Source organism: Mytilus trossulus, chromosome 9 (assembly GCF_036588685.1).
Source record: "Mytilus trossulus isolate FHL-02 chromosome 9, PNRI_Mtr1.1.1.hap1, whole genome shotgun sequence".
Lineage (NCBI taxonomy): Eukaryota > Metazoa > Mollusca > Bivalvia > Mytilida > Mytilidae > Mytilus > Mytilus trossulus.
This window is the reverse complement of record NC_086381.1, coordinates 19582940-19610731: the sequence shown is the minus strand read 5'-3', so window position 1 is coordinate 19610731 and position 27792 is coordinate 19582940. Positions and strand designations below refer to the sequence as shown.

Below are 27792 nucleotides of genomic sequence, written 5' to 3'. Positions count from 1 at the left end.
AAAATCAGATCATTAAACTCCATGATAAACAACTTGATGTAAAATATATATAGAAACTAAATGATGATGTATTTTGTGTAAGTTTGTGTACAGATATGTTCAACTAAAAGTTTTGAAACTTTAAGAAATTTCATTCAACATTTTCATGACCAGATAAACCATGCTCTAACATGCATGATGCTCAACCATCATTACAACAGGTTAAATTAGTCCAAGAAAACCAGTGGAAAACAATAATTTAAAAAATTGAACAACATCATCTCATTTTACATGGCTTTAAAGTGAAATCTTCTGGCTTAAATGTGCCAACAAAAAGGATCTAACACAGATAAAAAATATTGATAAGGTAGTCAGAGACAGTACCCTGAGCTTCAGTAGCATAATACACATAGAATATTGAAAATTAATACCTTTCTATTTTACTTTTCAATATCAGTTAAAATTGGTTAATAATGAACTCGAACTTGGATATCATGATTACAATTTTGTTCCTGTGATCTGACAGCATTTCGTTGTTTTCAAGCAAAAATAACCTAAATGACAAAATTTACCAACCTAATTTGCATGAATTCAATTTGAAAATCATAAAAGCAGCAAATTTCTAGTTAAAACTCAATAAAACAAATATTAAAATCAATACCATAGAATTTACAGATAACCTGGGCTGACATATTTTACTTCACAGCTAGATTTCAGGTAGACTTAATTAAACATAATTATTCATCTTTCTCATCAGACTAAAACAGTCATATGGTGCAACAATACTTATTGCAAAGCCATTCCTTTATTCTGACAAATAGAAATGGCCACTAAGATGATTAAGGATCAGCTATTTTTCATTCTTTATACTTAATCTTTTGAACGGACAAATTAATAAAATAGATTTTATTTTTTACCCAAATCCAGAACCCAATGTCCAATTGTTATAGACGAAAATAATTAAATTGGCTTATTAGAGACCATTGATGCCTGGCCTGTGGTTTCTTTTGTCCAGAAAATTGTCCTGGACAGGGGTCAAACAAGAACATAGATTATGCATCAGTTTCTATGTGCATACAACTGTTTAACAAAGACTTTCACAGACCCAGGTTTTACAGCATCATAAAAGCAAAAAATCTCTTTTATTCGAGTGAATTACAAGCTTTAAATAATGTATATATTTTACTAGTATCCATTATATAAATGAAACATTACCAAAACATTTAACATATTTTTATACGGGACCTTTTTCAGTAATATGTATTTTGTCGGAGGGAATTCAACTCAGCCTCGATCACTTCACAGACTATAATTAAGAGCAAGCAACATCAGAGCTTATTATTTGTTTCTCTACGTTGACTTCACATCAGTCATTCATTAGAAGGATAAGTTCAATAAGTTAATCAACCTATAGCTGCAAGCATTCAGTGGCAAATATCATATGGTACTAAAATGTTAATGAGATTTGAATATACCCTGCTTTGTACTTCAGGCCAGCTCCACAGAGATTTATATGTGCGAAACAGTTCATTTCAATCAGGAATCGTCCTTACTAGATAAAACTGTCCAACGACATCATTTAAACCCTAAAACATTCCCAGTACAAATTATTGGCATACTATGATAGTTGTATGTGTTTTTTATATAAACCGTTTCACACTAAATCACCCATAGAAAATGAGCAACATAATAACCATTATAAGGTTAATAATAATGAGCTGTAATATATATGTCTGATAGATAGAGTGACTGATTAAACTATTAGTTGTTTGCCTATTAAACCTAGTGTAACATTTCATCACTTTCTATATTAATAAAAAATTATCAACATCAGAGAGTTCATTAAAAATTATGATTTAAGTGTTTTAGAATTTTGCCTGTCACCAAAGTTATAATTGCCAATTGTTTATATACTGAATTCATTTTATATTTGAAATAGATAGTGTAACTGATGCCTGTATTGCAGGAACTTATTCTGTTATCATTTGATAAAAGAGTATTCTGGCCTCAAGTAAGGGGACATTGTTAATTGTATTCCTAGCCAATTCAAGCATAGACTACTATACAAATATGATACTTAAACATTAGCAGCTGTCGTGTGGATTTATAGACTACCTGGCTAAGAGACCAAGAGTTAGATGTACTGTGGTACTGGGGTAACATTTCTGCCTGCCATATTTAAGCTAACCTTTGAAAAAGTGTGTCTGACATTATGTATAAGACTAGTAGTTTATATGATACTAATACCTTATTGTTCTACATTATGCATGTCACATTTGTCATTGAATGCATCAATTGTTTTATTCAATCGATCAATAATACAATCAATAAACATCCACAATGGATGCTTCATTGAAATACAGTTATTTTGCTTCCAAAAAAGATTGAAAACAAGAATGCATGCCCAGTACAGGGAAGCCCCACTTACACTATCATTTTTTATGTTCAATGGACCGTGAATTTGGGGTAAAAACTTCATCAAAAACTATCATGACCAATACTTTAACCCAAGGCGGAACAGATGGACGAACGGACAGACTAACCTAGAGACGGACAAAAGAATAGATGCACAGTCCAGAAAACATAATGCCCCTCTACTATAGTATGTGGGGCATAAAAAAAATAGAATTTTGATAGGGTATAATGTTTGTTGAGACACACTATTCATTTGTGTCTGATGTTTCTGAAAGCAAAATTTAATAATCTTTTAAGGAATTTGATAAAAGGTGTACTCAGAGAACGGGAGTGGCTTTTAAAAAAACGTAACTTAAATGTATGATATAATACTTGAGTCAAGATAAAATGTTTTAAGAAAGGGTAAACACTGCAAGCCAACCATGAGGATGAGTTTCTTTAGTACATTACAAAGTCGTTCATAAAGAACCCAACATGTTTCTAAATGTCTCAGCAGTCAACTCCCTCAGATTTTTGACAAATTAGTCAACCTATACTTTTGATTAATCTATTGACGGAATTATAAACCTTGATCATTACTGTCGATGACCACCATATTGGAACTAATCTCTTGATTTGGTTCAATACGTTAAAATATTTTCTGAAATGAATATGTACACCTTTAACTCATCAGACTCTATTATATAGGGAACAAAATATCAAATATTAATGTATTAAAATGCTGACGGAAAACTCAAATGTCTTTTATATCTAATAAGTAGTAATAAAATGTAACAAAAGATGGATATAAATCTATATTTAAGTCACAATTATAACCAATACAACATTTGGTGTATCTTTATAAAAGTAATATTGGAAAATTTCTGTCTTTTATATTATTAAATTAACTGTAAATTATTTGTGTCTTAAGAATATAATCAAAAATATTTTATAGGTTTCAGAAACAAAATCGACAGGCTCCGTTGTAGCTAAAATGACTAAGATTATCTAAGCCATATGAATGCATCTATAAATGAGGGTTTTCCTTGCCTTGTATTATACTTTTCTACATGGTAAGATACACTATAATGATGATACCATATATATACTCAGTACAATAAATCAACAAACATAAATCACTGGATAATTTTGTCATGGAAAAGTCCTCTACAATGTTCTCAATAGATCCTTAAGTAGATATAGGAAGATGTGGTACGAGTGCCAATGAGACAACTCTCCATCCAAATAACAATTTAAAAAGTAAAACATTATAGGTTAAAGAACGGCCTTCAACACGGAGCCTTGGCTCACACCGAACAACAAGCTATAAAGGGCCCCAAAATTACTAGTGTAGAACCATTCAAATGGGAAAACCAACGGTCTAATCTATATCAACAAAACAAGAAACGAGAAACACATAAATATTACATAAACAAACGACAACTACTGTTCATCAGATTCCTGACTTAGGACAGGTGCAAACATTTGCAGCGGGATTAAACGTTTTAATGGATCCAAACCTTTTACAGTATTTGGTCCTGACAGAATAAAGAGAATAAAGAGTATAGAATATCTTTCCAACAGGAACTAAATTATGGCATTTTTTTATAACAAAGTTTCCACAGGATTTACTTCTGTAAGGAGGAAAAAATACAGGTTGAATTTTTAAAAACTGAATAATTGAGAACTGTGTAAGTTACTAGCACAGTTGATGATTCTTTCTACAATTTATAATAAATGAAGCAATATATAGTTAGAGGAATATAAAGACTGGAAAATATTACAGTTCGTCCTATAATAAATGAATTCAAAGTTGCAAAGACAGAATACTTTTCTACAAAAAATAATTTATTTCGACGACTGGATTCGGACTTAAAAACAATGAAGTACTTGTCGGTTGATTCTAGTAAACCAGTAAATGCCACTCAATATGTCTACACAAAAAAGCACTTTACATATTTGACACATAATCTATAGCATTTACCCATGTGTTAAGCTATCCGCAAACTTTTCACACCACCATAATTCAGTAACGTTGAATGGTGTTCAACCATAAGTTATAACCTATGGACATTGAAACTATTACTGGAGAAAAAAGTAAAAACTCAGACATGTTTAGTTTTTGATAAACTTGAGAGATAAAATCTTAGCGAGAACACCCCATGGGATGAAAGACTTAACGCTAGATTGTATTCTGTCCTGGCGGTAATCTAGGTGACACAAGTGTCATCACTTAATCTCTAAACACAAATTTTGATAACTTAACATTGATACACATTCAATTAAATTCACCTTTATCAACTGTTATTTACTATGACACAATGACAATATGGGATTTCTGAAATATTAATAAATGTATGTTAGGAATTTAATTACATAAATTTATAGATTTTAAAATTTAGAACATATTGTTTCTGATAAAGATAAGTCAGTTAAGCTGTCAATTTAAAAATACAATATATGAGAATTATTTTTATGAATTCCTTGTGAATTTTATTGAAAAACTGCAGCTTTGCATAAATGATAAAAAAGCAACATTTAATAAAACCAAGGATTTGTACAGTGCTATACATTTCCTTGATAAAGGTGAGCTAAAAATGATAATTGATATGAATAAAAAGGTATATGTGTATTATTCCATAGAAATTTACATCCTCGACATAAAGGTCTCTAGTAGATATTTATCTCTGGCAATTCTAACCTCTACTCTTTTTTTTATATTTGAGTTTCAGACAGACTGGAGTAATAAACTTACTTTCACCTAAATTTATTTTCCCCTGGTAGTCAGATTTACATGTTTTTTTCATGTCTTTTTTATAATTCTTTAATACCAAATTTCAAACACTGACAAGTTAGATGACTCATGCACTTATTTCTAAGAGATATATCAGTTTTTGTACTAATAATCTTCAGTAAAAGTGAAAAATTAGTTATATTTTACTGCCATGTTTGTTTAGATTTCCTAATACATTAACTTTTATTTCAATTTTAAAGTACGAAGATTTATATGTGTAAATACTGGCAAACTTTGTCCTTGAAAAAATCAGTTACATCGAAATCCATAAAAGCATGTTTTAAATTAAATGTGCAAGTCTAACAAAGACAGGACAAAAAACATTTAAAATTATAGTGTCAACATGAAAATCTATTGAAGAAAAATAAATATTTAGACAAGTGACTCTCCGCCTACTTTATGTCAGGCTGGTATTTAGCTGCACCTTATAAATTATTCAAATGTTGCTGAGATTCAGTAAATAATGGTTCAGACTGTTAATTAAAAAGAAATAAATTTGTCACAAAAAAATGGCACAAAATATCTAAATGTAGTTGAAGTGATTATCTCCCTTTCTTGTCTTTTCTATTTACATAAGTTTGAGAACTCAATTTTGTAATTTGAACTGCAAAATGTAATGAATTTATCAATATTGCATCTATACTAGTCAAAGAAAGTAGCCTTAAACCAATCAGACAATCCCATATAGAATGTGTTAGATCAAAGAAAAATATCCAAATCAATCACTCAATAACAAATTAGCTGAATGTCTAATGAATGTGCATCTACAATATAAAACCAGTCTCAACATAGCTAGATTCCATTAATCTTTTAACGAGTATTACAAAAACTTTACACTCGATTCCTGAAATGATTACAAACGGACTTTTAAAAACCATGAAGATATGAAAAGACAAATAAGTCTTACTGTGGTAATTATTAAACTGAAACTTTAATTGTTAGAGACCTAAATATCATGGTGAACCTAAATATCATGGTGAACCTAAATATCAGTTCTAATCCATGTGGACTCTAAGTAACCTAAACCAATAAAAGAGGTAAAAGATTAAGGTCCCCTTATAATAAATCTGCTTTACTTGCAGTCAATATATGTAACTTGATGTAACCTACTGGAACCTCAAAGTGATAAAAGCAAATAACTTTAAATAAAAAAACAACAACAAAAAAAACAACTTTTTTTTATTAAAAAAGTAAAACTGCTCATGGCATAAATAGCAATTAAATAAACAACTTTCATGTCTATATGATTGCCTCACACCATGCAATTGTTTATAAAACAGAAACAAGATTACAGAATTGTATGATGGAAAAAACAATTTAGAAAAGAAATAAAATAATTTATCTTTATTTGATAAAAATATGTTAGCGCACTTAAGATATTTAATGTTTTACTTTTCTGCTTCATCAATTGTGACAATAAAACAAAATCTTTTTTTAACATGTACTGTTATTTTTTAATATCAAATGAACATATTATTTTATGTTATCACAATCAATGATAAATAAAAAATATATAGCTGTTGGATACATATGTTTTTTGTCTTGCCTACACAATCTATAATTTTATGTAGGCCATGCAAGAAAAAAAATTGGAAAAAAATTGGAAAACATGTTGCAGTATACTATTTTCTAACATTTTAATCAGATTTTGTTATTTAGCCGATTTTTTTTCAACTCATCAACCGATTTTTATAATCAACCAATCATCATAATCATGTTTGACAGTTTTAATTATTCAAAGCACATATTTCATATTATCTTTTTAATACATTTAAATACTTTTATAAAGTCATTAAGCAAACATTTACATAAAGTCTAATTTCACCACCTTGAAAGGTAAATATTATAAAATGCTCAAGATGTCTCTTCAACTTTCTTTTCATTTTCAAGATTTAATTGATTTCAACTCCATTTCCTTCTGACTGTACAAATACAACATGCACTTTTTTGCACGAAAATTGAATATTAAGTCAACTTCAAAGAGATAACTTTTATCATTCATTTACACAAAGAAAGCGATCTTGTCCTTTTTAATTTGAATAAGTTTCCTATTTTGAATGTTGAGTGAAATCTAGACTCATTAGACTAAAATTGATGATGTAATTTCGGTTTGGACCACATTAAATGAGTACTAAAGAACAAGCATGAAAAGAATATGGTTTAAATCTATTCCTTTCATATAACTTTTCAAAAAGTCAGATTTGGAAAAAAAGCCACTGCTTCTAATTGGTTACAATTTGCTCCTTTTATAATATGAGGGGTTTTTGTTCTGGGGAAAAACCACTGTTTATTGGTTAAAATTTCCTCCTTCAAGGGTAAAAACAGTCAGCTTCTGGGGAAAAATAACACAGCTTTGTTTGCTTTTTGAAGTACTTATTTAAAAATTTCTAAAAAAAACAATATTTCTTTTTCAAACAAATACCATATAGATCAAGAGAATATGGAAACTGACCAATGGTGGAGTTTCTGGAAGTGTCCTAACTTCCTGAAGACAATTGTCAGATAAAACAGCTTTTGAAATATGGTCCAGCCAAAAATAAAACAACTTAATTAAAAGTAGGCATGCAAAATATGACCTTGATCTGGCTTTAAGTTATGGGCTCTCACTCAGCAAGATCATTGTAAATTAATGATTCCAGCTTTCCAGATGAAGGACAGCAATAACAGCACTGTTCCTTTGACATACTGGCCATTTCCTGGTGTAACAAGACTCATTATGGTATATGTTTGGGACTCAGTGTTTAGTGTGACGTAAATTTTTGCTGAACTGTGCAAAATTTTGTTGAGGAGCCAGACCCAGGGGTTTCCTCCTTATGTTAAAGACCCTTTGGTGGTCTTGGATTGTTTTCTGATCTTTGGTTGGGTTGATGTCCTTTGACACATTCCATTCTCAATTTTATTTGTCTTGTGCAAGTCAAGCAATTTCATTTTTTGTTTTTTTTTCAGATCAAAAAGACTTGTGAACCACATAAACATACTTATGTAATGTAATGGATTAGACATGCAACTAATTAGGTGAAATTTTTTCCTGTCTGCAATGGGGACAAAAGCTACAAAAAGATCCAATTATGATATATAAATTTTTAACCAAATTTTTATGCTAATTCAGACAATACAATCCAATTTTTAACAGATTTGGCTATAGAATTACCGAGACATCTCGCCTTTGATCAAAGGGGTGACAATTCTTCGTCAATGTATTACTGAGGTGCCGAAAAATCATGTCTACAAATGCCACAGTCCATTATTGCCTATTTTTATACCTTGCATAACAGTGGCGGATCCAGAGGGGGGGTTCCGGGGGTCCGCACCCCCCCTTTATTTTGGCCGATCAATGCATTTGAATCGGGACATATGTTTGCACCCCCCTGCACCCCCCCTTTGCCCTGGGCTAGCACCCCCCCTTTCGAAAATACCTGCATCCGCCACTGCATAAAACATAAACAAAACAATGAAAGGGTGGATCACATTTACTGGCATGCGTATGATAGGATCTTTGTTTGGACTAAACACAAAAGCCGTTTAAAAATATTCAGTAGATCGTGTTTCAACAATAATAAAGCAAAAGACTTCATTAAAATTTAATGTGATTTTAAATATGTGATTTTACAAGGAAGCCATGTAACCTACAGACCTTTATGTAACAAATGTGCATGGATTTTTTCTTCCGCTATATGAAAATATACCGGTAGATTGCTTACTCATTATCATCTTGTTACGAACAATTAATGTAAAATCATCTGAAAGAGGCAGATTTAGAAGGAGACAGGGTACCCTGGCCCCCTCCTCCCACTTTTGTGGAAAAAATGTTGGTTGACTATATAAGGAATCACTGAAGCATGACTGGAGCGGGCCCCTCTCATGAAGTCAGTGGGCTCCCCAAATATTTCTGAATGCCTCATTGTCTGCTTTGACATATCAGTAGGTTTATATGAGTGCCAATGAGACAACGACACCTCTCCATCCAATTCACAATGTGAAAAAAACTAGTTTTTTCTTTTTCATATACATTTTATTTCAGTTGCCTTATTGGTAAATAGATACCTGTCACCTTACCCCTAAGGGTAGAAGGCTTTCAGACAAATATTATCTTTCATATCTTTAAACATCCTTGAGGTACACTTAAGAGCAGTAGACATAATATATTGACTGTACATTTAGCATGCAAATATATTGTGCAGATAATGAAACTTTACACCACATTAAACGGAAGATACAATTGTACTACCACCCATAAACATGGATCGGCATGGCCTGGGGAACATATCAAATTTCGCACTTAACTTTATACAAATAATGGACATATTTTCTCATAAATATCTAGTTTTTATAAAAACTATCATAATTTTTATATGCATTTCAATTGTGTAATAAAATTGAAAATTTTGAGTGTATTAAACAAGATTGTTGACTTTTAATATTATCTTCCCACACGTTTGCCATGAATATCCATATCCATATCTGTAACTTAGGGGGGTTTCAGGGGTAAAGGGGAAACCCTCTGGAAAAAAAATTGGTAAAGTTGATTAAAGTTGAGATATCTATTGAAAGTTAGAACTTTATGCCCCAAAATAACTTGGGACAGAGGGCTATTACTGGTATTATATCTCTGTATATCATAGGAATACATGAATCAGGAGTATAATTGGCAAGGTATAATCCATTACTACTTTTTCTAATTGAATTTAAAACAAAGTAAGTTTTTTTAATAGCCCTAATTTGACATGTTGAATGCATTTTAGGCTGCATGTCTGAGACATGACATTTTATATTTCAGAAACAACTGAACATAAAAGCAAGTTAAGGTTAATATTTATGTCGAAATTTAAATGTTTTATTTGAAAAAAAGGAGATGTGGAACATGTGTAATTGAGACAAGAACCAAACAACTCAAAAACCCAAAGTCTCCATTGCTTTAGTGTTGATAGAGTCAACAATTAGCAGGACATAATAAATAGTTTCACCTTTAAAAAAGATTCGGAAACACAAATAAAATATTTTGAGCAGCAATTTTTTTAGTGGTTAGGGCAGTAATGCCAAACAAATAAAATTTTATTTTAGGCCTGACACTAGGCTTGTACTGCAAGACCTTTTATAACCATGAAATCAAATATCCACAAAAATGATCTACAACCCAGGCAAATATATATAAACATTTTGAAACTAGCATAAACTAAACTTATTATATATGCAAAAATAATATTTTACATTAGCTCATTGAATTTTTTTATATCAATAAATATGAAAATCATATTAACCTCGATTTTCTATGGTTCTATAATTCATGATGACATTAAAAACATTTAACAAAACAAGACCATTTAAGATGGGTGGTATTATCAAGGATTTATTATTATCATACACAAATTATGCAACAAATATGTGCATTACAAAAGCTGTTTTTAAAAATTATCAATAAGGTTTGAATGTAGCTATCTGATATCTGTCCTTGGTTAAATACAAAAATCATTTTTTTTTTGTAAACAAAAAATGAACAAACATCATGCAATGAACACAACAATACTCTTCCCTTGAAATACCTAAATGGCTACATTCAAATTAAAAATATGTAAATGATCTATTTTAATCTAACCAAATCTTAATAACTTTAAAGTTTAGGTTTACCATTAAATTATTACTCTCATTTCATTCAATTATTGGCCTTCATACACATTAAACCACTTATTAAATATTGCAATAAAAATTATGAATAAATTTCCCATTTATATTATAAATTAACACTAAAAATAATTTAATAGCATTTCACTGTCTAAATTGCCTGCACATATGAATTGATTTTAATGTTGTAATTCTGCTTGAAATTTGAAGTGATTTGCATAATTATCATTAAATTTTGACATTTATGATTACATCAAAAACAAAAATAAACTGACATGAATTTATGTTAAATTTGCATACTCAGAGTTCAAATTAACCCTTATATTAACCATCAACAACTACGTTTAAATTGGTAAGGTCTATGTCAGAGGCAGCAACCCTAAATCAACACAATTCACATAAAAAGTAAAATCACAAAAATACTGAAGTTGAACTCCCCAGGAAAATTCCAAATGGAAAGTTCCTAATCAAATGGCAAAATCAAAAGCTCAAACACATCAAAAGAAAATGCATAACAACTGTCATATTCCTGCCTTATATATAGTCATGATACAGATATCAATTTTCTTCTGTAAAATTGGTGGATTTAACCTGGTTTTATAGCTAGCTAAACCTTTCACTTGTATCAGACAAGAGACAACTAGAGGGCAACATTATGCATAATCTTGAACAATAGACAGGACTAAAGTCACACACTATGTAAAGGTCTACAGCTCTCCGAGTCTTTAAAGACAGTTAAGTGAATAATATTAGATCTGCCATCTAATACCAATCTCTCCAAATAACAATAAAACATTAGGATATAACATGACAGGCTACTGAACCTTATTCTTAACCCTACAACCGATTATAATCTTTGCTTAAATTTGCATAGCTGTAGACCTAAGAATACTAAGATACATACAATTTCCCATAAACTCATGTTTTCCCTACAATGCAGAGCAAGGGTCAGTGAAGTAATAAACTAATACATTACCAAGATATAAATATCTTGCTTAAAGAGTGATTTTAGTCATATTTAGATCCAATTCAGCCTGGATAACATTGACAGACTCACATAGACAACTTTATTTTGATTTTGCATTGCATAAAACATACAAAAAAATCCTTAAAATACTGAAAAACTTTTTAGCCCTTATTCTAAATCATACAACTGAGCTAACATTCTTTTAATGAGAACAACTTCAAATTATCAGTTCAAGAAATTTTAAGTGTTTGATATTTCATAATTTGTTTATTCATCTTGTTTGTTTTGACATCTTATATCAGTTTACTGATGTTACAATGATAACATTATGAGTTATCTATTTATCTAATGTGTTCGTAATTTTTTATAAAGAATGAGTAAAAACATTATTTTTATGTTATAATGTCATCATCAGTTTCAGGAAGTTTTGTAGAAAATGCAACAAATAAATATCTAATGCACTTAGACAATGCACTCTAAATAAAAAATATTGAAACCATTAATTTTTTTTTTAATCCAAACCTGTTTTAAAAATCTATTCTACTTAGGGTTTATTATTGCATATAACCTGAGAGACACGATAATGCATGGAACATATACATGTAGATTGGATCAGTAAAATGGCTCCAATGTTATATGCATTATTAAATACATGGAATGGGAATTTACAAATTTGTCAGATATATTCTATGAAATTATCTTAAAATGCTTAGATGTTCAACATTTAACCAGTTGCAGATCCAGGCGGAGGATTCTGAGGGTTGGAAACCACCCCTCTTTTCTTAGGACGACCAATGCATTTGAATAGACATATAGTTTGAACACCCCCCCCCCCCCCCCCCCACCCCTTCTTTTCTCCTGTTTAAAAATGGCTGGATCTGCCCCTGATTTAACCATATTTCCCATTATTTTGATAATGGTCACTTTCAAGAGTAAAGCTTCCATAAAGACTTGTATATTTGTTATGTCCTCCTCATTAATAGTATATATGTAACTATCAAAACAAAGATCAAACAATATTTCAAGTATTATTGAGGTGTCTGCTGATCTATGATAAGTTTATTAATACCATCCACTCAAGAATATTTGGTCTTTGTTTGTGTCCAAACTGATCTAGAATAACATGTTTACGCCAGTGATTGACATGCAGATACATATAATAGAATTGATGCAAATGATGCACTATTGTAGTATCTCTAAGTTCTTCTGATAAAAATAATGTGTTGACATCAGAGATTGTGATGCAATCCTTCACTTTCTATACCTTTGATATTTTAATCAAATATGTAATCTGTCTGAAGATTTGCTGCATAGTTTAAGACATTCTTACAAATGGAAAACAAAAAATAGATGATTATTGCTTACTCACCTAAAGGTTACTGCGAGTACACTAAAAATTCCCAATAATAACTTAGTATTATGGAGAAATAAATCACATTTTATTTAAGTTCAGATGCCTAGAGTCTCAGCCCATTGCACTATGCTGTTTGTTTTTGTTTTTTTGTGGGTTTTTTTTGCTATAATACATGTTATCCCTTTAATGTATTATTGCAGTTATCTGATATAATTTGAACACTATTTTTATACAATTACATTCATGACTGAAGCATTACATTTATAAATCATAAACCCAGTGAGTGATGCACTAACAGCAGCAATGTAATAACATATGCTTCAACTGTCACTGCATCAAAAGAAAAATACAGGAAATTGAGACAGAGACGTCTCTAACAATTATGTCCCTGTCTTTCTTTTCATTGTGTTGCTTGGTTGCTGTCTCATCTCCTATATCTTATCATTTATTTCATACAATAACTATATATCAACATTTTCATAATACCAATAAGACTGTAGGTAGTTATCAAAACAGTTTCATTATTAGTGTGAACTTTTAAAATTTGATTGAATGAATAATTCACGATTGATTGATTACTTTTGATGGCCGATTAAGTCCTACAGCATATACTATATAGGTATTGGGTATCATAATATGTTATATCATAGGAATATCAAGCCTACAGACAGTCAGTCTTACACAGAGTGAGACACACTCTATGAGGTTGGAAATGTACTCTTGGCTGATATATTATCAGTAACTGAGTGAGTCCATCAAAAACCAGTCACCCTATACCAACACATTATTCTGACCTTTGCCCTTACAACTAAATGGCATGTGTTTACCAAAGAAGCAAAAATAAACAATTCAAAATCTGTGGTTTGACCAAGACAGCATTACAATCTTTAATTTAAACAGTAAACCCATAGATGACCTGTGTATAAACCACACTTGTATCAAGCAGAATAAATGAACAAGCTCCAGTTGCTTAGACATAAGCAATGTGTTAAAAAATAACAAAAACAATTTTTAACATAAGAATCCCACACACAATAGCTTTAAAACATACTATACATGTTGGCATTGATAGTGAGTTAAATCACAAACGGAAGCTCCCTTGATAGCTATAATAAAGCTTTTTATGTCTGCTTTGGAAATCTGTGTTCCACTAAGGTCCAATCGCATCAATTTAATTAATTAATAAAGATATCTGATATTTAATGAAATGAATTATTAATGAATGAAAAAATTATCAAGCCTTAAGTTATAGTTTTTGTTTGCATAAATGTCAAAAAAAGATGATTAAAACATATGGAAATCATAGACTTTCAGAAATATTTTTGCTTCAAATAATAGATACAGTTTGTAATATCATACAAGGAATCAATTTGTGGCAAAAAAACTCTTATTGATATTTATCTACCATGTACATGTTGAATGGAGTATAATTTGTATAAAGAGATGTGTTTTCTATTGACAAGAAAGTGGTGTCTCAGTCAGTCTTTCTGAATGTGCAAAGAGCTTATACTGACATTCCTTGTATTTCATAAATGGGTCTGTTAAGGTGGTACCCAACACTTTCACTAAAATTAATTTGGCTCGTTTAATTTTCATAAAATTTTGACAATGTATTTACTATGACCCTTTAACAAAAATATTAAAATTTCTGAAATTTTGAACCAATCGTTTTATTAGAAAAATTACACTGGTTATATAGCAATTTGTCAAATGCTAATTTTTATCATTGAGAAGCTTGATATTCCCTTTACAATACAACCTAATTAAAACGTTTAGCTAACTTTACAGAGTTATCTCCCTGTAGTGTTAGGTACCACCTTAAATCATTCATTAAAAACATCCCTGAAGACCACAACAGTATCCTTTATTTTCGCTGCTAAATATCAGTAATGCAGATGCAATAGATAAAACAGCTCTGTTACGGTACAGTGACAAATGCAACATCAATTGTTTTGCAATGACAATCAGAAACGCAGACAAAAACCTACTGAAGCCAAATCATTGTATTTTGTCAATGGATTTACTAGTATTTGCGAAGTGTACCCTTCTGTATCTGCCATACTATAATAGTCTGTAAGAAGTTGTGAACATCCAAAACCAGGAATCTCATTCATTTATACTTTAATGAATTTTGTTCATGAAGGATTTTTGATGATATGATATATGTTTTTCCTTGCTATATATATTGTGCTTTTGTTAGAATACTGTGTAGTTGGCATACTAGTATACAAAATGTGCAAGAAATCTTGTTTTATTTTATTTTTTTGATAGAAGCAATCATCATAGTGACAATTTTTGTTGAGACTGATTAAAATCATATCAAGACTTAAAAAGGCTTTAATCTAAGGATAATCTAACAAACGATTGTTTAGATCATGATTTATAATATTATATCTTAGTCATTCAATCACAATGAAAAAATACTCATAAGTCTAAAACTTTAAATTTGTCAACATTTCAAAACCTTTTAAAAAAAACATTTTTAACAACTGACTATGGAAGACCACTAGGGTAAAACAAATAAATCTTTTTTAAATTTCTAATCGTCTCCATCGACATTTAAACAACACTAATAAACCTAATTAGTGGGCGATTTTGACAGCATTTAGATCGAAATCATTAAAAAACATTCCCTTATCTGTAAGTTAAACTGCAAACTGATTGATCAGATAAACATTCAAATATTTGAATTTCTATCAGATTATTTCACATTTACACTCCAACCATTGTCTGTTTAGTTGACATTCCGCATTCTACAAACTCAAATCATGTAAGACATGTAAACAATAGCCGTCAGAAACAAAAGACAGCAAAGTTAGTCATGTTTACAACCATTAACTTTTCATCCACGGTAAACGATCCGGTATCGTACCCTGGGTAGAAGATTATGTGTTTTGTTGTAAAGTTATTAGGTGAAGACCATGCCACAACTCATTAAACCAACAAGAAGATGATTGTGGTCAAGTGTCCATGTCCAATGATGACACTTTTAAGGAGATTCTATCATCAGATTATCTTTTGTGGTTAAAAGTTAGTTTTCGCATGTTCATCCTGTGAATTTATTCTATTTTTGGCGAAAGGATAATTATTTTTTTGCCATTCAAATCTAAGAGAAAATCACTATACAAATGCCAAGTTATTTATGTTCCAATAAACTAAATGCTATCTACATGTAAATCCCCCTGAAATGTTTTTGAATATCTAATCGTGCATTGATTTCATATTTGACCTCAACATAAACAATACAATTCTTGTAGTCAAGATATTTAGTCTAATTAACAATAAAAATTATTCATTAATTTAACCTGAGAGACATATATACACATGTTCGATTTAACCACTTGTAATGTTCTAGACCTCTTTCATTATGAGAATAAGAAATATTTTTTTTCAGTTAAATTGCTATTAAAATAAATGAAATTTTCAAATCAATTAAAAATGTGAAATTAAAGCCTCCACCCAATTTCTCTATTTTATGAATAATATCGTATTTAATTGATCTTAAGAAGGAGAAAAAATAATTGAAAAAAATGAAGATGACCTTTGGTGACAGAGTAAATGTCACTTCAAGGATGATCAAAGTTATCTACTCAGATATCCATTTATAAAAGTTCTAATTTTATTGGCCTATAAAAATAATCTACATAATGATAATTTTATTAATATTGAGCTTCCTTGTATCAACAAATGAATTTTTAATTATTAATTATTTGTGTAACATGTTTTTTTATGCCCTATTTAATTTCAACTAAAATATTGTATCTGTTGTTTTATATGTGGACTAAGTGACATCTGAAATTTCATCTTTTTATCTATTTTTAAGAAATTTTAAGTATCCCATGCACAAATGAACACTCATTGACTCTGGTGGGAATTCTAAAGTTGCATGTGGACATACTGTCATAAGTGTCATTTTCAATATGTTCAAAAAAATTTAACGGTAAACAGTGATTATACAAGGCAACATGCTTTGGCTGTGACCACCCCCTGGATACTTATATAACCATCCACAAGGTCACAACGCATTAAATAAGTACATTGTACACGAAAAAAAATATCCACAATTATCATCAATAAATGTTTTTTATGTATAAAATATTTGTATAGGTAAATAAATACTGATATAACCATCCGCAATTTCACATTATGCATTAAACCAGATTAAAATAAGAACACAAAAAAAATCACAATATTAATTATCACTAAATATTTTTTCCCCATAAAATATTTATATAGTGTAAGTAACAGCTTATCTATATTGCTTTATATTATTGTAACCTTTACAATTTTCTAAATTCTGCATCCACCTACACTTTTACTTTTGGCTTACATTTAACTTTCTTTTTTCCCATGACCAATTTTCATTTTCATTTTCGAAGATATATTTATCTTAAAATTCTGAAGAAAATTAGCAATCTATTTTGTTTAAAACTTAAAACAGCTGCTGCACCATCAGCAGTTTTGGAATTTTATCAATTAAAATTTTTACAATCATTTTTTTTCAATGTGTGAATAATTTGAAAATTTCACTCCTTTTTTTTATTAGACCGAAGCAGCTGGTCAGACGTAACTTGACATATGCAACTGTGACACTTATGTACTGTCATGGCGTCATTACAGCGTCTACACATGCTATAAAAAATGTAAAATTAATTCAGCTAAAACAAATGTTTACATATTGCTTCAATGCAGAACCAACTTCAAATGAAACATAACAAATTAATTGCCTCAATTTGTAAGTAATTTTGTATAGTCTCTGTACAAATTGATGGAAATCTTTGCTGATAAGAGAATTTAGAAACCTCTTTCACAAAATTAATCTTGTTCAAAATGATGCCAATTAGTATATAGTCTTTTCCTGTAATTTTTGGCTGTCAATCATAATTTCACTCTTGCAAATTACAAAAAAATAATTCATTTTCCACCCTATTTTTAACCATGTCAGATTTTGATGTAACTTGGTGCAAATGTATGTGAAATAGTTCAAGGTATTGTTTGTTATGTAACCACAAATAAAAAAAGCTTGATTGACTGGTGAAGTGAAATCATCCTATTTGCTGAGCTATTGTGACTGGCAATACGTTCCCAATGGTATAAGGTTTTGCCATTATAGTTCTTGGAGTGCTTCCATTCACAACTGCACTAAATATTTCTTGTAATATCAGGAAGCAAGACAAATATTATTACAATTTCGCGTAATTTGACCATGTAATTCACTTCAGCGATATCATTAGTTATTTCTGAATTTATGAAATCGAACTTTGAACCCAGACACATAAAATCCTGATTCATAATGTGATTTACAAGAAAAGAAATAAAAAGAAATTTTATTATTTTTTCCAACCTGTTACATTTAATGTCAACCACAACAAAATATCATCAAGAATGTTATCAAGAATATAAAAGAAAGACCATATACAAATCATTGGTATTGTCACCTATACCACACCTTTAAAAATGGATTAATTTGTTTTGAATGTCAAAGGTGATAATGACAGACCCTAGTCCTGAGACATAATGATAGCCTATGTTTCACAAATGACCACTATACAATCTAAGCAAAATGGCTCTTTTGACTTTAATTGTCCAGGTTTAGAGAGGGTAGTGTGACCTTTGTACTCATAGATTTGGGAAATTTGATCAGGTCCATCTTGTTAAAACTGTAAGACTTTTAATGACATCCTCTGTCACCTCACAAACATCAGAAATTGTAAGTACACCTCTTCAGTGATGATCGGTTCTTGAAAAGATTACAAGCATTGTTGTACATACCCGTAGCCAGGGGGGTTCGGGGGGTTCGTCTGAACCCCCCCCCTTGAAAACAAATAAGCACTGTTAAAGTCAATGTTCTGTTCGAATTGTGACTGTTAAAGTCAAGTTTGTGAGTCAAATGAACCCCCCTTTGGAAATTCCTGGCTACGGGCCTGTTGTACATTATAAATTCAGTGTTGAAATAGTAACAGCAAAAATGCATTATAAGAAGTTATCAATTTGTACTTTTGATTGAACAAAATGGGTGCAAAACTCTCTGATATTACAATTCCTTTGGCTAGCTGACAGTAACTTTTGTAGTCAACAAACTCACTTCATCAAAGAATGATGATTGTTTTTATATTCTTTATCTATAAAATTAAATATACAAAATTCATACAGTGTAGGAAAAATTTCAAATTTATTTGATGAGCTTTAGACTAAAAACAATGAGAAAAGTGAGGCTTGACGAGCTTTAGAAACAATGAGAAAAGTGAGGCTTGACGAGCTTTAGAAACAATGAGAAAAGTGAGGCTTGACGAGCTTTAGAAACAATGACAAAGTGAGGCTTGACGAGCTTTAGAAACAATGAGAAAGTGAGGCTTACCAGCTTTTCTCCTGTTTTGCAGCACGTACAAATAAGTTTTATATTTTCCTACATTGTTTCCTGCACATTAAACTGGTATGGGTTTTGCTCATTATTGAAGGCTATATCATACAGTGACCTATAGTTGTTAACCTCTTAGTCATTTGGTCTCTCAGGTTGAGATATGACTCATCAGCAATCATTCCACATCTTCTTAGTTCTGTATTATAGTTTGATGTTGACATTTAAGCCTCAGACAGAAAAAGTCCAAGATATTCATGAGGGCAAACAGTACTTTAAATAACATTGGTGTTTTGAGCCAAAACTGGACAAGATAGGGTGACTATCATTTACATATTCGTACGAGGATCACCTTCAGTTACGATTCTGTATGTGTTGTGGAATAAATGAATCTAATTATAAATTACTATAATTACAAATATAGGACTTATTCAACCGATGGTTGACCCTATAAAATCTTTTGAAATAAAGCGACTGATAGTTACAAATTACAGGGGTGCATATCATTAAAATACTTACATGATGAAAAATTTAGTCTGGAATTCTGGGACATGTAAAAATGCGTCTTAGGTCATTTATAGTAAGAAAAAGCTAGGAGAAATAAAATGCCATAAAGGACAGTGCAATTGTCTTGCGGCTGCAATAATTGATAGAATTTAAACAAAAATTTATTCAAAGTTTTATATATTCTGACGGGCTTTTTTTAAAACCTTTTTGATTCTAGACTACAATGTACTAAATTCTCAGAACATATATTATGTATCCAAAATATACTTATACATTTGGTTTAATAATGCCCTTCCCTTTAGATAATTATAACAACCAGAGGGTTTTAAAATTTAAACAATTATTTTAATTTAATCTTTAATATTCAAATAAGATTAAAATTAATAACCAATAGAGTGAGAAACTTGTGTCATGATGGTCATTGTGTAAATTTTACCTATTACATAAAACCTGGCATGGAAAATGAAGCCAAATTATTTACTTAAAAGCTTGTTCAACATACAATATTATTTCAGCTTGTATTATTCTATAACAAAAGATCAACTAATTTTTAATACTAAGCAGATTATAAAACTATTATTCAAATATTTAAAATTGTTTTTGGCTTAAAGACCAACATGTTATTATAATAATTTTCAATATTTCATACTTCCTTGAATTATTAACAACCAACTGGTGGTTTAAAATCAAAATGCACACTAAAAAACGCCACATTTTAACCCTAATTTCATTATATATATAATACAGCTAAAAACCATCTAAAGTTTGAATTTTGATATTTTTTCAGCAATACCACAATTCCTTAAGAAGACATTTTAAGAGCATTTCTTACCTAGTCACAGACATTTTTTTTTTATTTCACTGCCAAAAATATTGAACAATCGCTTTCTTCAAGTTTTATAGACAGAAGAGAAGGTATTGTTGACCCTAAACTTATTAATATTTCATAATTGCATAATTTAATCTGATTGAATTGAAATAACAGGGAATTTTAATTCAACGAACTTTTTTACACACTTTTTTAATTCCTGAAAGTTAAATTCAAAGTCTGGACACAATTATAACCAAGGACAGTCTGCACACTTCAACAGACAATGGAATAAAACACTATTCACCTGTTTTAACAAGAAATGCTTTATCTGAAATTTACATCTTAGTAATTACACCACTCTCAAATTTAAATGTTCTCATTATTTTTTTCTGCAAATGTGTTATGAATAGTGAAACTAATAAACCTTAAAATATTACGCTTTGATTGACATTTAGTTTGTCAGAAAATTATTACTGTGGCTAATTTTACCAAAATACTTCAAAACTAATAAATCAAGAAGTGGTTTTGAAAGGGTGGTCTAAAAAGTATAAGCTGCAGAAGAGCTGCAGAACAGTAAATTGTTGTGATATTTGAAGTGCTGTGGAACCCATACAGATACTTTTTATATATGAAAATACCACTTAAAACGGGGAAGGTTCTGAGATCTATAGGATTCAAATATTTAAGAAAAATGGACACCTCATGAAACCTTGCTTTAATGGTAGTTTTGAAATATTCTGAATAATATTACCAACGGAGACAGGGTGTAAATATATACATACAAAAAAAATGACTTCCCCCAAAATAGCAGAATATGAAAATAACTTCCTAAATTTTAGAGGGCTGATTTTTTAATAATACAAGCTTTATTTGCTTTGTAATCTTAGCAAATATAAAATATAAGTATTGCAATGTTCATTGAATAAACATATCATCATTCTTTAAATATTTAAAGCACCATTCATAAAATTTATAATGGCTGTATGATATTTTGTTATCTATCTTTAATAATAAATAACATAAATGTTAATCTATCATAAGGTGAAGACATACAGAGTTATCTCTCTTGATAAAAGGTCAGTCACAACAAACAATATCTTGACCTTTGCAGAAGCATAAGGTCAATCGTGATAACCCAGGACAGACAGATATGATAAAACTGATTTATCATATACATGTATATCATATATTTATATCAACTACAACATGTATATTGCTAAAGACTTTTCTAGTATTAGTTGCTGCATTAGGAAAGGGATTCACAAGTCAGACTCTTGAGAAAATCAATGTGTCTTTTAAAAGAGGTTATTCCTTTCTTTGAAGGTTCCTTAAATTCAAAGATTGCATTAAGATTAACCATTATGTTCTGGGCTGAGGAAAAGAACCTTATTAATGTCAAAGGGTGGATCAGACAAGGCATTTATTAAAATTGTAACATTTTCAAAGTGTTAAGTTACTCTGGTTGTCACTGGCTGCAAATATTCTAAAAAACCATTGATGCAGAAAGATGCAGAGTTGAAATGTGAGTAATTTGCGCAGTCATTCCTTAGAAAATTGATAATATATTTAATCTATCTTTTCAACCCAAACAGAAAACAAACTGTTGTACTCAATAATTCTCCTTTAGGAAATTATAAATTATCTAGTATTACAATAATTTAATAATAAAATACTTTGTACGGAACTGAATCAACCCTGTAATACAATACAAGACAAAATATATTGCAAAAAGCTCAATTTTGTATGTCAATGTTTGTAATTTATGTACAAATTTATTCAATTCTGATGTAAAAATTATGATTAAAATGAAATTAAACAGATGAAATCTTTGAAAGAGGAAATTTTCTCTGTGAGATATCTCACAGTGTGTCAAGTTACACGTTTATTTCTCTCACTAAAAATGATCAGGGTTTAATTTCAAAGGGAGATAATTTAAATCAGTTTATTCTATTAGATGTAATTTTATGGGCTGTTCACAGCTGGGGCCTATTGTGTATTATCTGATATACAAGAACATATAAACTTATTTTACATAAAATACTAATGTAAATATTGGGTAATAAACAACCAATAACAACAACAACAGACAATAAAAAGGTTTAAAATTATCATTTCACAACTTTGAATAGGCTGTATAGTTATCTTGTCAATTCATATTTAGGCCATGGTCAGTTTGAATTGATGGGGAAAGCAGACAGTGAGTGACCTGTCATGCAAAAAAAAAACTGATTTAAATTCAGAAACCCCAAAATAAAAAATCTTGTAATTTCATGTTTTTGTTTAACCAAGAAGGTCATAAAACCTCCTTGGTTTAACTACCGTAAGTTAGCTTGTCATAGAAATATAAAAGATGATCAATATAAATTGATTGGAAAAGTACACAGTGACCTGTCATTCAAAAAAATCTACTGATTTATATAAAAAAAAAAAAATCCTGCTAAAATTTCGAAGTTTTTGTTAAACAATGACCAATGTGTCACAGAAAAATATACTTTTTTGTAGCTAAAGAATCATTTTCTGCCAATGCATCGATGTCTCTGACAGTCGAATCAGAAATAACTGGTTAAAACATATTGAACCAAAGGAGATTCAAGCTTCATCATCAATGTCATTATTAATCCAACTCCTACAATACAATAAATGATAAAAGTCACTGCCCAGACAGAAAAAATACAACATTGATCTTGTGAGATTTGAAACCTGCCAGTTATGTTCTCTCACAGTCCAACTAATTCTACCAATGTTTTAATTATTAGATCAAACACAGACAGAACATGACAACATGGATGTTACATGCTGAACTTTACATTACATGGATGATGTCAATTTATCTACTCAGAAGTCAGAATTCTATCACTCAGAAGCACCAAGACAGTTATTGAAAAAAATGTTTTTTCAACAAGTCAAATTTTTCATTGTGTGATGGATGCATGGTTTGTCAAATAGATGACTTTTTCTTTTTCACAAAGTTCAATTATGTATATTTAGAAATACTGCAATATTATACAAAAAACTTCATTTAGCTATTTTTTAATACATTTTAAAAATCCTAAACATTTTTTAGAAGAAATTACGTGGTTGTATTTTTTACTATTTTTAACCATGTTTATTAAATTGACCATGGTTAATCCCTAACAGTGGTGGATTCAAGGGAGGGTTACGGGGTTGGAACCCCCCTTTTTTTTGAACGATCAATACATTTGAATGGGGACATGTAGTTGGAACCCCCCCTTTTTCAAATGGCTGGATCTGCCATTGTCAACCATGGCGTTTATAATCTTTGAACATGACAACCAAGGTGGACAATGGTGGACAATGGTGACAATATTCAAAAAAGTTCAACAACCTTATAGCCATAATGGACTGTTTCATTGTGGTTATCATTGATGAGGAATGGTAACATTATGGTCAACTTTAGACATACAAAAAAGAAGATGTGGTATGATTGCCAATGAGGGCTCCCCACAAGAGACCGAAAGGACACAGAAATTAACAACTTATCAAGATTACAGGTCACTAGTATCGACCTTTAACAATGAGCAAAGCCCATTAGGATTTAATTAGTTATTGATGCTCACAATTACAGTTATTTTTAAACCCAGCGAAACCACTTGCCTATCTTTTCCTATTCAATATTTGTAAAGATTTTATTCTAAGGCCAATTAAAAAATAAAATAGAAGAAAGAAGGGTGTGAAATGATTAATAAAGAGTTCAATTTCGTAGCATTGTGATCAAGCCTATAAACTACATAATAGTGACATAAAACTTTAAAATGTTTTTTTATTAAAGTGGTAATCCCTATCATTTTTCATTTTCTTCAACATTAAATTTAAAAATGTTTTTTTTAAAAGTGGTATATCATTGGCAAGCTGAGGAGATTTTGCAATGACAGACAACATAAACCCAGTGGTAATTGAAGCTGCAGAAAAAGATTTAAAATTTAATTAAAATGTCAAAGTTATTATACCTTCTTACTACTCCAAAAGCATTCTTTTTCTAAAGTTTCTATATGTTTCAAGAAGTTTTTTAAAACCTTAATACTTTAGGTAATTAATCTTTCTGATCAACAGTTTTCTTGTTCATAATGGGACTTCCTTGCTCAAAACATACACACCATTTTAAGAAGTTATTGATCACAAAAGTAAAATAAATCTGTTTTAAACTCATCCTATTTTCTTTCAGAAATGCAAAAGTTTATACAGACATAATATTACTTTGATTAGAAAAAAAAACGAACAATCTTCTGTAGTTCATGATAAATCTATATGCCAAAGTTTTAAGATTCATTTTTTATTTCAGAAAATAAATTGAAAGTTTATCAATACTCAGGATTAAAATGCAATAAGGTGCAACAAATATTGATAACAAACAGAAAGTCAAATCTTCTATGTACAATAGATGTGAAACAGTACAAATATTGACTTTTCTTTTATAAAGTAACTTTAATATTCAAAAAAAGATTGTACCGACACCTTTTGTTGATAAATATTCCAATATCCTATCTGTGGATTTTCCTGAAAAGGCTACTTGTAAATTTTTCATATCTAAGAACCTCACACATATAGTAATTGGTTAGGTCGACTTTTCTTCCGTTTGAGTAAAAAAATATTATCAAGGTTGAATGTATACAAGGCAGAACTATAGAAATACTGTTCTAGTCCTGCTGTGATCTGAAGAAAACATCAAACCAAGTTTGATTTTGATCTGTCAAGTAATTTTTTTCAGATCAAAAGACTCAATAGTCAATCTAATGATTTTTTTAATAAATTATTGGGAACATAAAAGGATAAATTAAATATGAATAAATAAATGTAAAAATCAACTGGTTTAATTTATAATAATCCTATAAAATATATAACGCTTAAAAATAATTATCTAACATCCACCATTTTTTCTGCTCTTTTAAATATGGAATGGATCGATGATTTTAGAGTTTATCAAGTTTAATGTACCCGATCACATTTTCCGCTCGTAAAGTCATTTGAAATGGCAGCAGGATTAACGACATGACACCAAATAAAGGTACAAAATGATGTAAACAATCGTCATTAAAGCAGTAATGAAAAATTCATTAGTAATTCTGTGCTAGGGCGAGACATTGCATTCTGTATGCAGAACATGCACAGGTACGGAATTCACTGATCATTAAAAACAGAGGGTCAAGAAGGAACTGGTACTTGAGGTTTAATTTTTTAATTGTTTTTATCGAGTCACTTTATTAAGAATTTTAAGTACATATCTATCTGCGCTATATTTACAAGCCATTTAAGTATTTCTCAAAATACAATCCACTTTCTTTCAAATAAAAGTGTTTTAAAGTCAAGATTTTTTTCCATTTTCATACCCTGAATGTATTTGTTTGCCAGCTCATAAATTCGGTAATAAAATTTTACACTGGATGTTCAAATCAATTTCGTAGCCATAAAATATCATGTCGTAAAAAATCAGTCATCAGAATATCAACGGAATTATGAATATTGACAGAGATAAAAATGTTACTAATTCATTCCACAATGGAATTCATGAAACCCAAAACCATGAAATAAGCAAGTGGAATGATGGTCAACAGCAACAAAGTGAATAGCATCTATATGGCTTTTATAACCAAATTAATAGCAATCTGAACTAATAATCTATAAAATCATTCAACTAATGTATTTAGTGGCCATTGGAAAAAGTGAACATTTTCTAAATCTATTTGGATAATGACAAAACTGCAGGGTAAAACACACAACTAATAGTCAATGAAGGGCATGATATATGGTCACGTCAAATGAAGCCATGGTCACTTTATCAGCTTATAATTTGTGTAAAGGAGTCTGTACAATGATATTTGGTAGGAATGGATTGAAGCTTATTCAGTTATTCTAATAGGTCTTCTGTGTTGAGGTACAAGAAACATTACAAACATTTAGTCTAGAAGTATCATAATTCAGATTATTGCTGCTTGGGATCAAATACTGAAATGCAACAGATTTTTTTTTCGTAATCACTTAAAAGCGTGTGACAAAATCTGAATTGTCTCAAACACAAATGTAATTTCTGAAGGACTATAAAAATTTTAAACGTATACAAATTTTTCCTCAGAAGATATCAGCTATGATCCAGCAATTGGTCTACTACATGTATTCCCTTACAAAACTGTGAGGATATCAGTGGAGGACTAATCCACTTAATCCATAACACTTTTAAACGTGGAAACTAAACAATCCCATGGTAAACCAGTGCGCTAAATATCGGCCATCCTATATTTTGTACTCAGCTTCTGTCGTTGAATTTGTTGATTTAAAAAAATCTAAACACTTGATCAGAGGAAACAATTCAAGTACATTCCCTATTATGTAGCAATTAAAAGTTATAATATTGTTCAAAGAAAAATAATGGGAAAACATTGAGCACACATTTTATATAATTCGTTGTCCATAGATTAGTAGAGAATACCATTCTAAAGTCATGATGATGCAGTGCATTGAATGATCCTTTAATCTAAGATAGCACCACCCAAAATATTTAAATTAAGTCATCAATTTTATAGAAATTGGAGTGCAAAGATTTTGTAAGGTACAGAAAATGGTCGTATTACATTTTAACCTATCATCTCATTATCGTTCAAATCACTGTTGGTGTGAAATTATAAACAGTGAAAATCCACCCAAAACAGTCTGCATTAAAATAACAAAGAGTTAAATTCCTGTTACAATGTTTTCGTTTTAAATTCTATTACAGGTTAAAACATCTTATTATAGGAGTAATTACCTAGCTGCTAGCTGTTATCTATTTACCAAAACCTTCATATTTCATCAGTAATTATATATAAATGATGACTGACAGGGATATTTGATATAAATACCTTTTATATCTTTTCATAAATATTCAAATTGTTTGGTGACACAATATCAGTTCCAGAATCTTTCTTTTCTTTCCTTCAATTCTTTGTTTGGTAAAAGTAGGTGTTCTCTGAAGACTGAAAACTTGAGTAATTTTATTCTTAAAAATTCCCTGTTCTGT

The 27792-nt window shown here is 30.1% G+C and overlaps 1 protein-coding gene across 2 annotated transcripts in view; it reads right to left on the bottom strand.

The window, feature by feature from the left end:
• Nucleotides 1-27792, bottom strand: part of LOC134685268 (ephrin-A4-like) — a 128147-nt gene that overhangs the window by 93205 nt on the left and 7150 nt on the right. The window contains exon 1 of one of the 2 annotated variants that reach the window (XM_063544864.1): nt 27635-27666. The exons of the other annotated variant lie outside the window; for it this stretch is intronic. Within the exon in view, the coding sequence (XP_063400934.1) occupies nt 27635-27651 (17 nt within the window). The 5' untranslated portion in view covers nt 27652-27666. Of the gene's footprint in view, nt 1-27634; nt 27667-27792 lie in introns of those variants that run through there. 2 annotated transcript variants of the gene reach the window in all.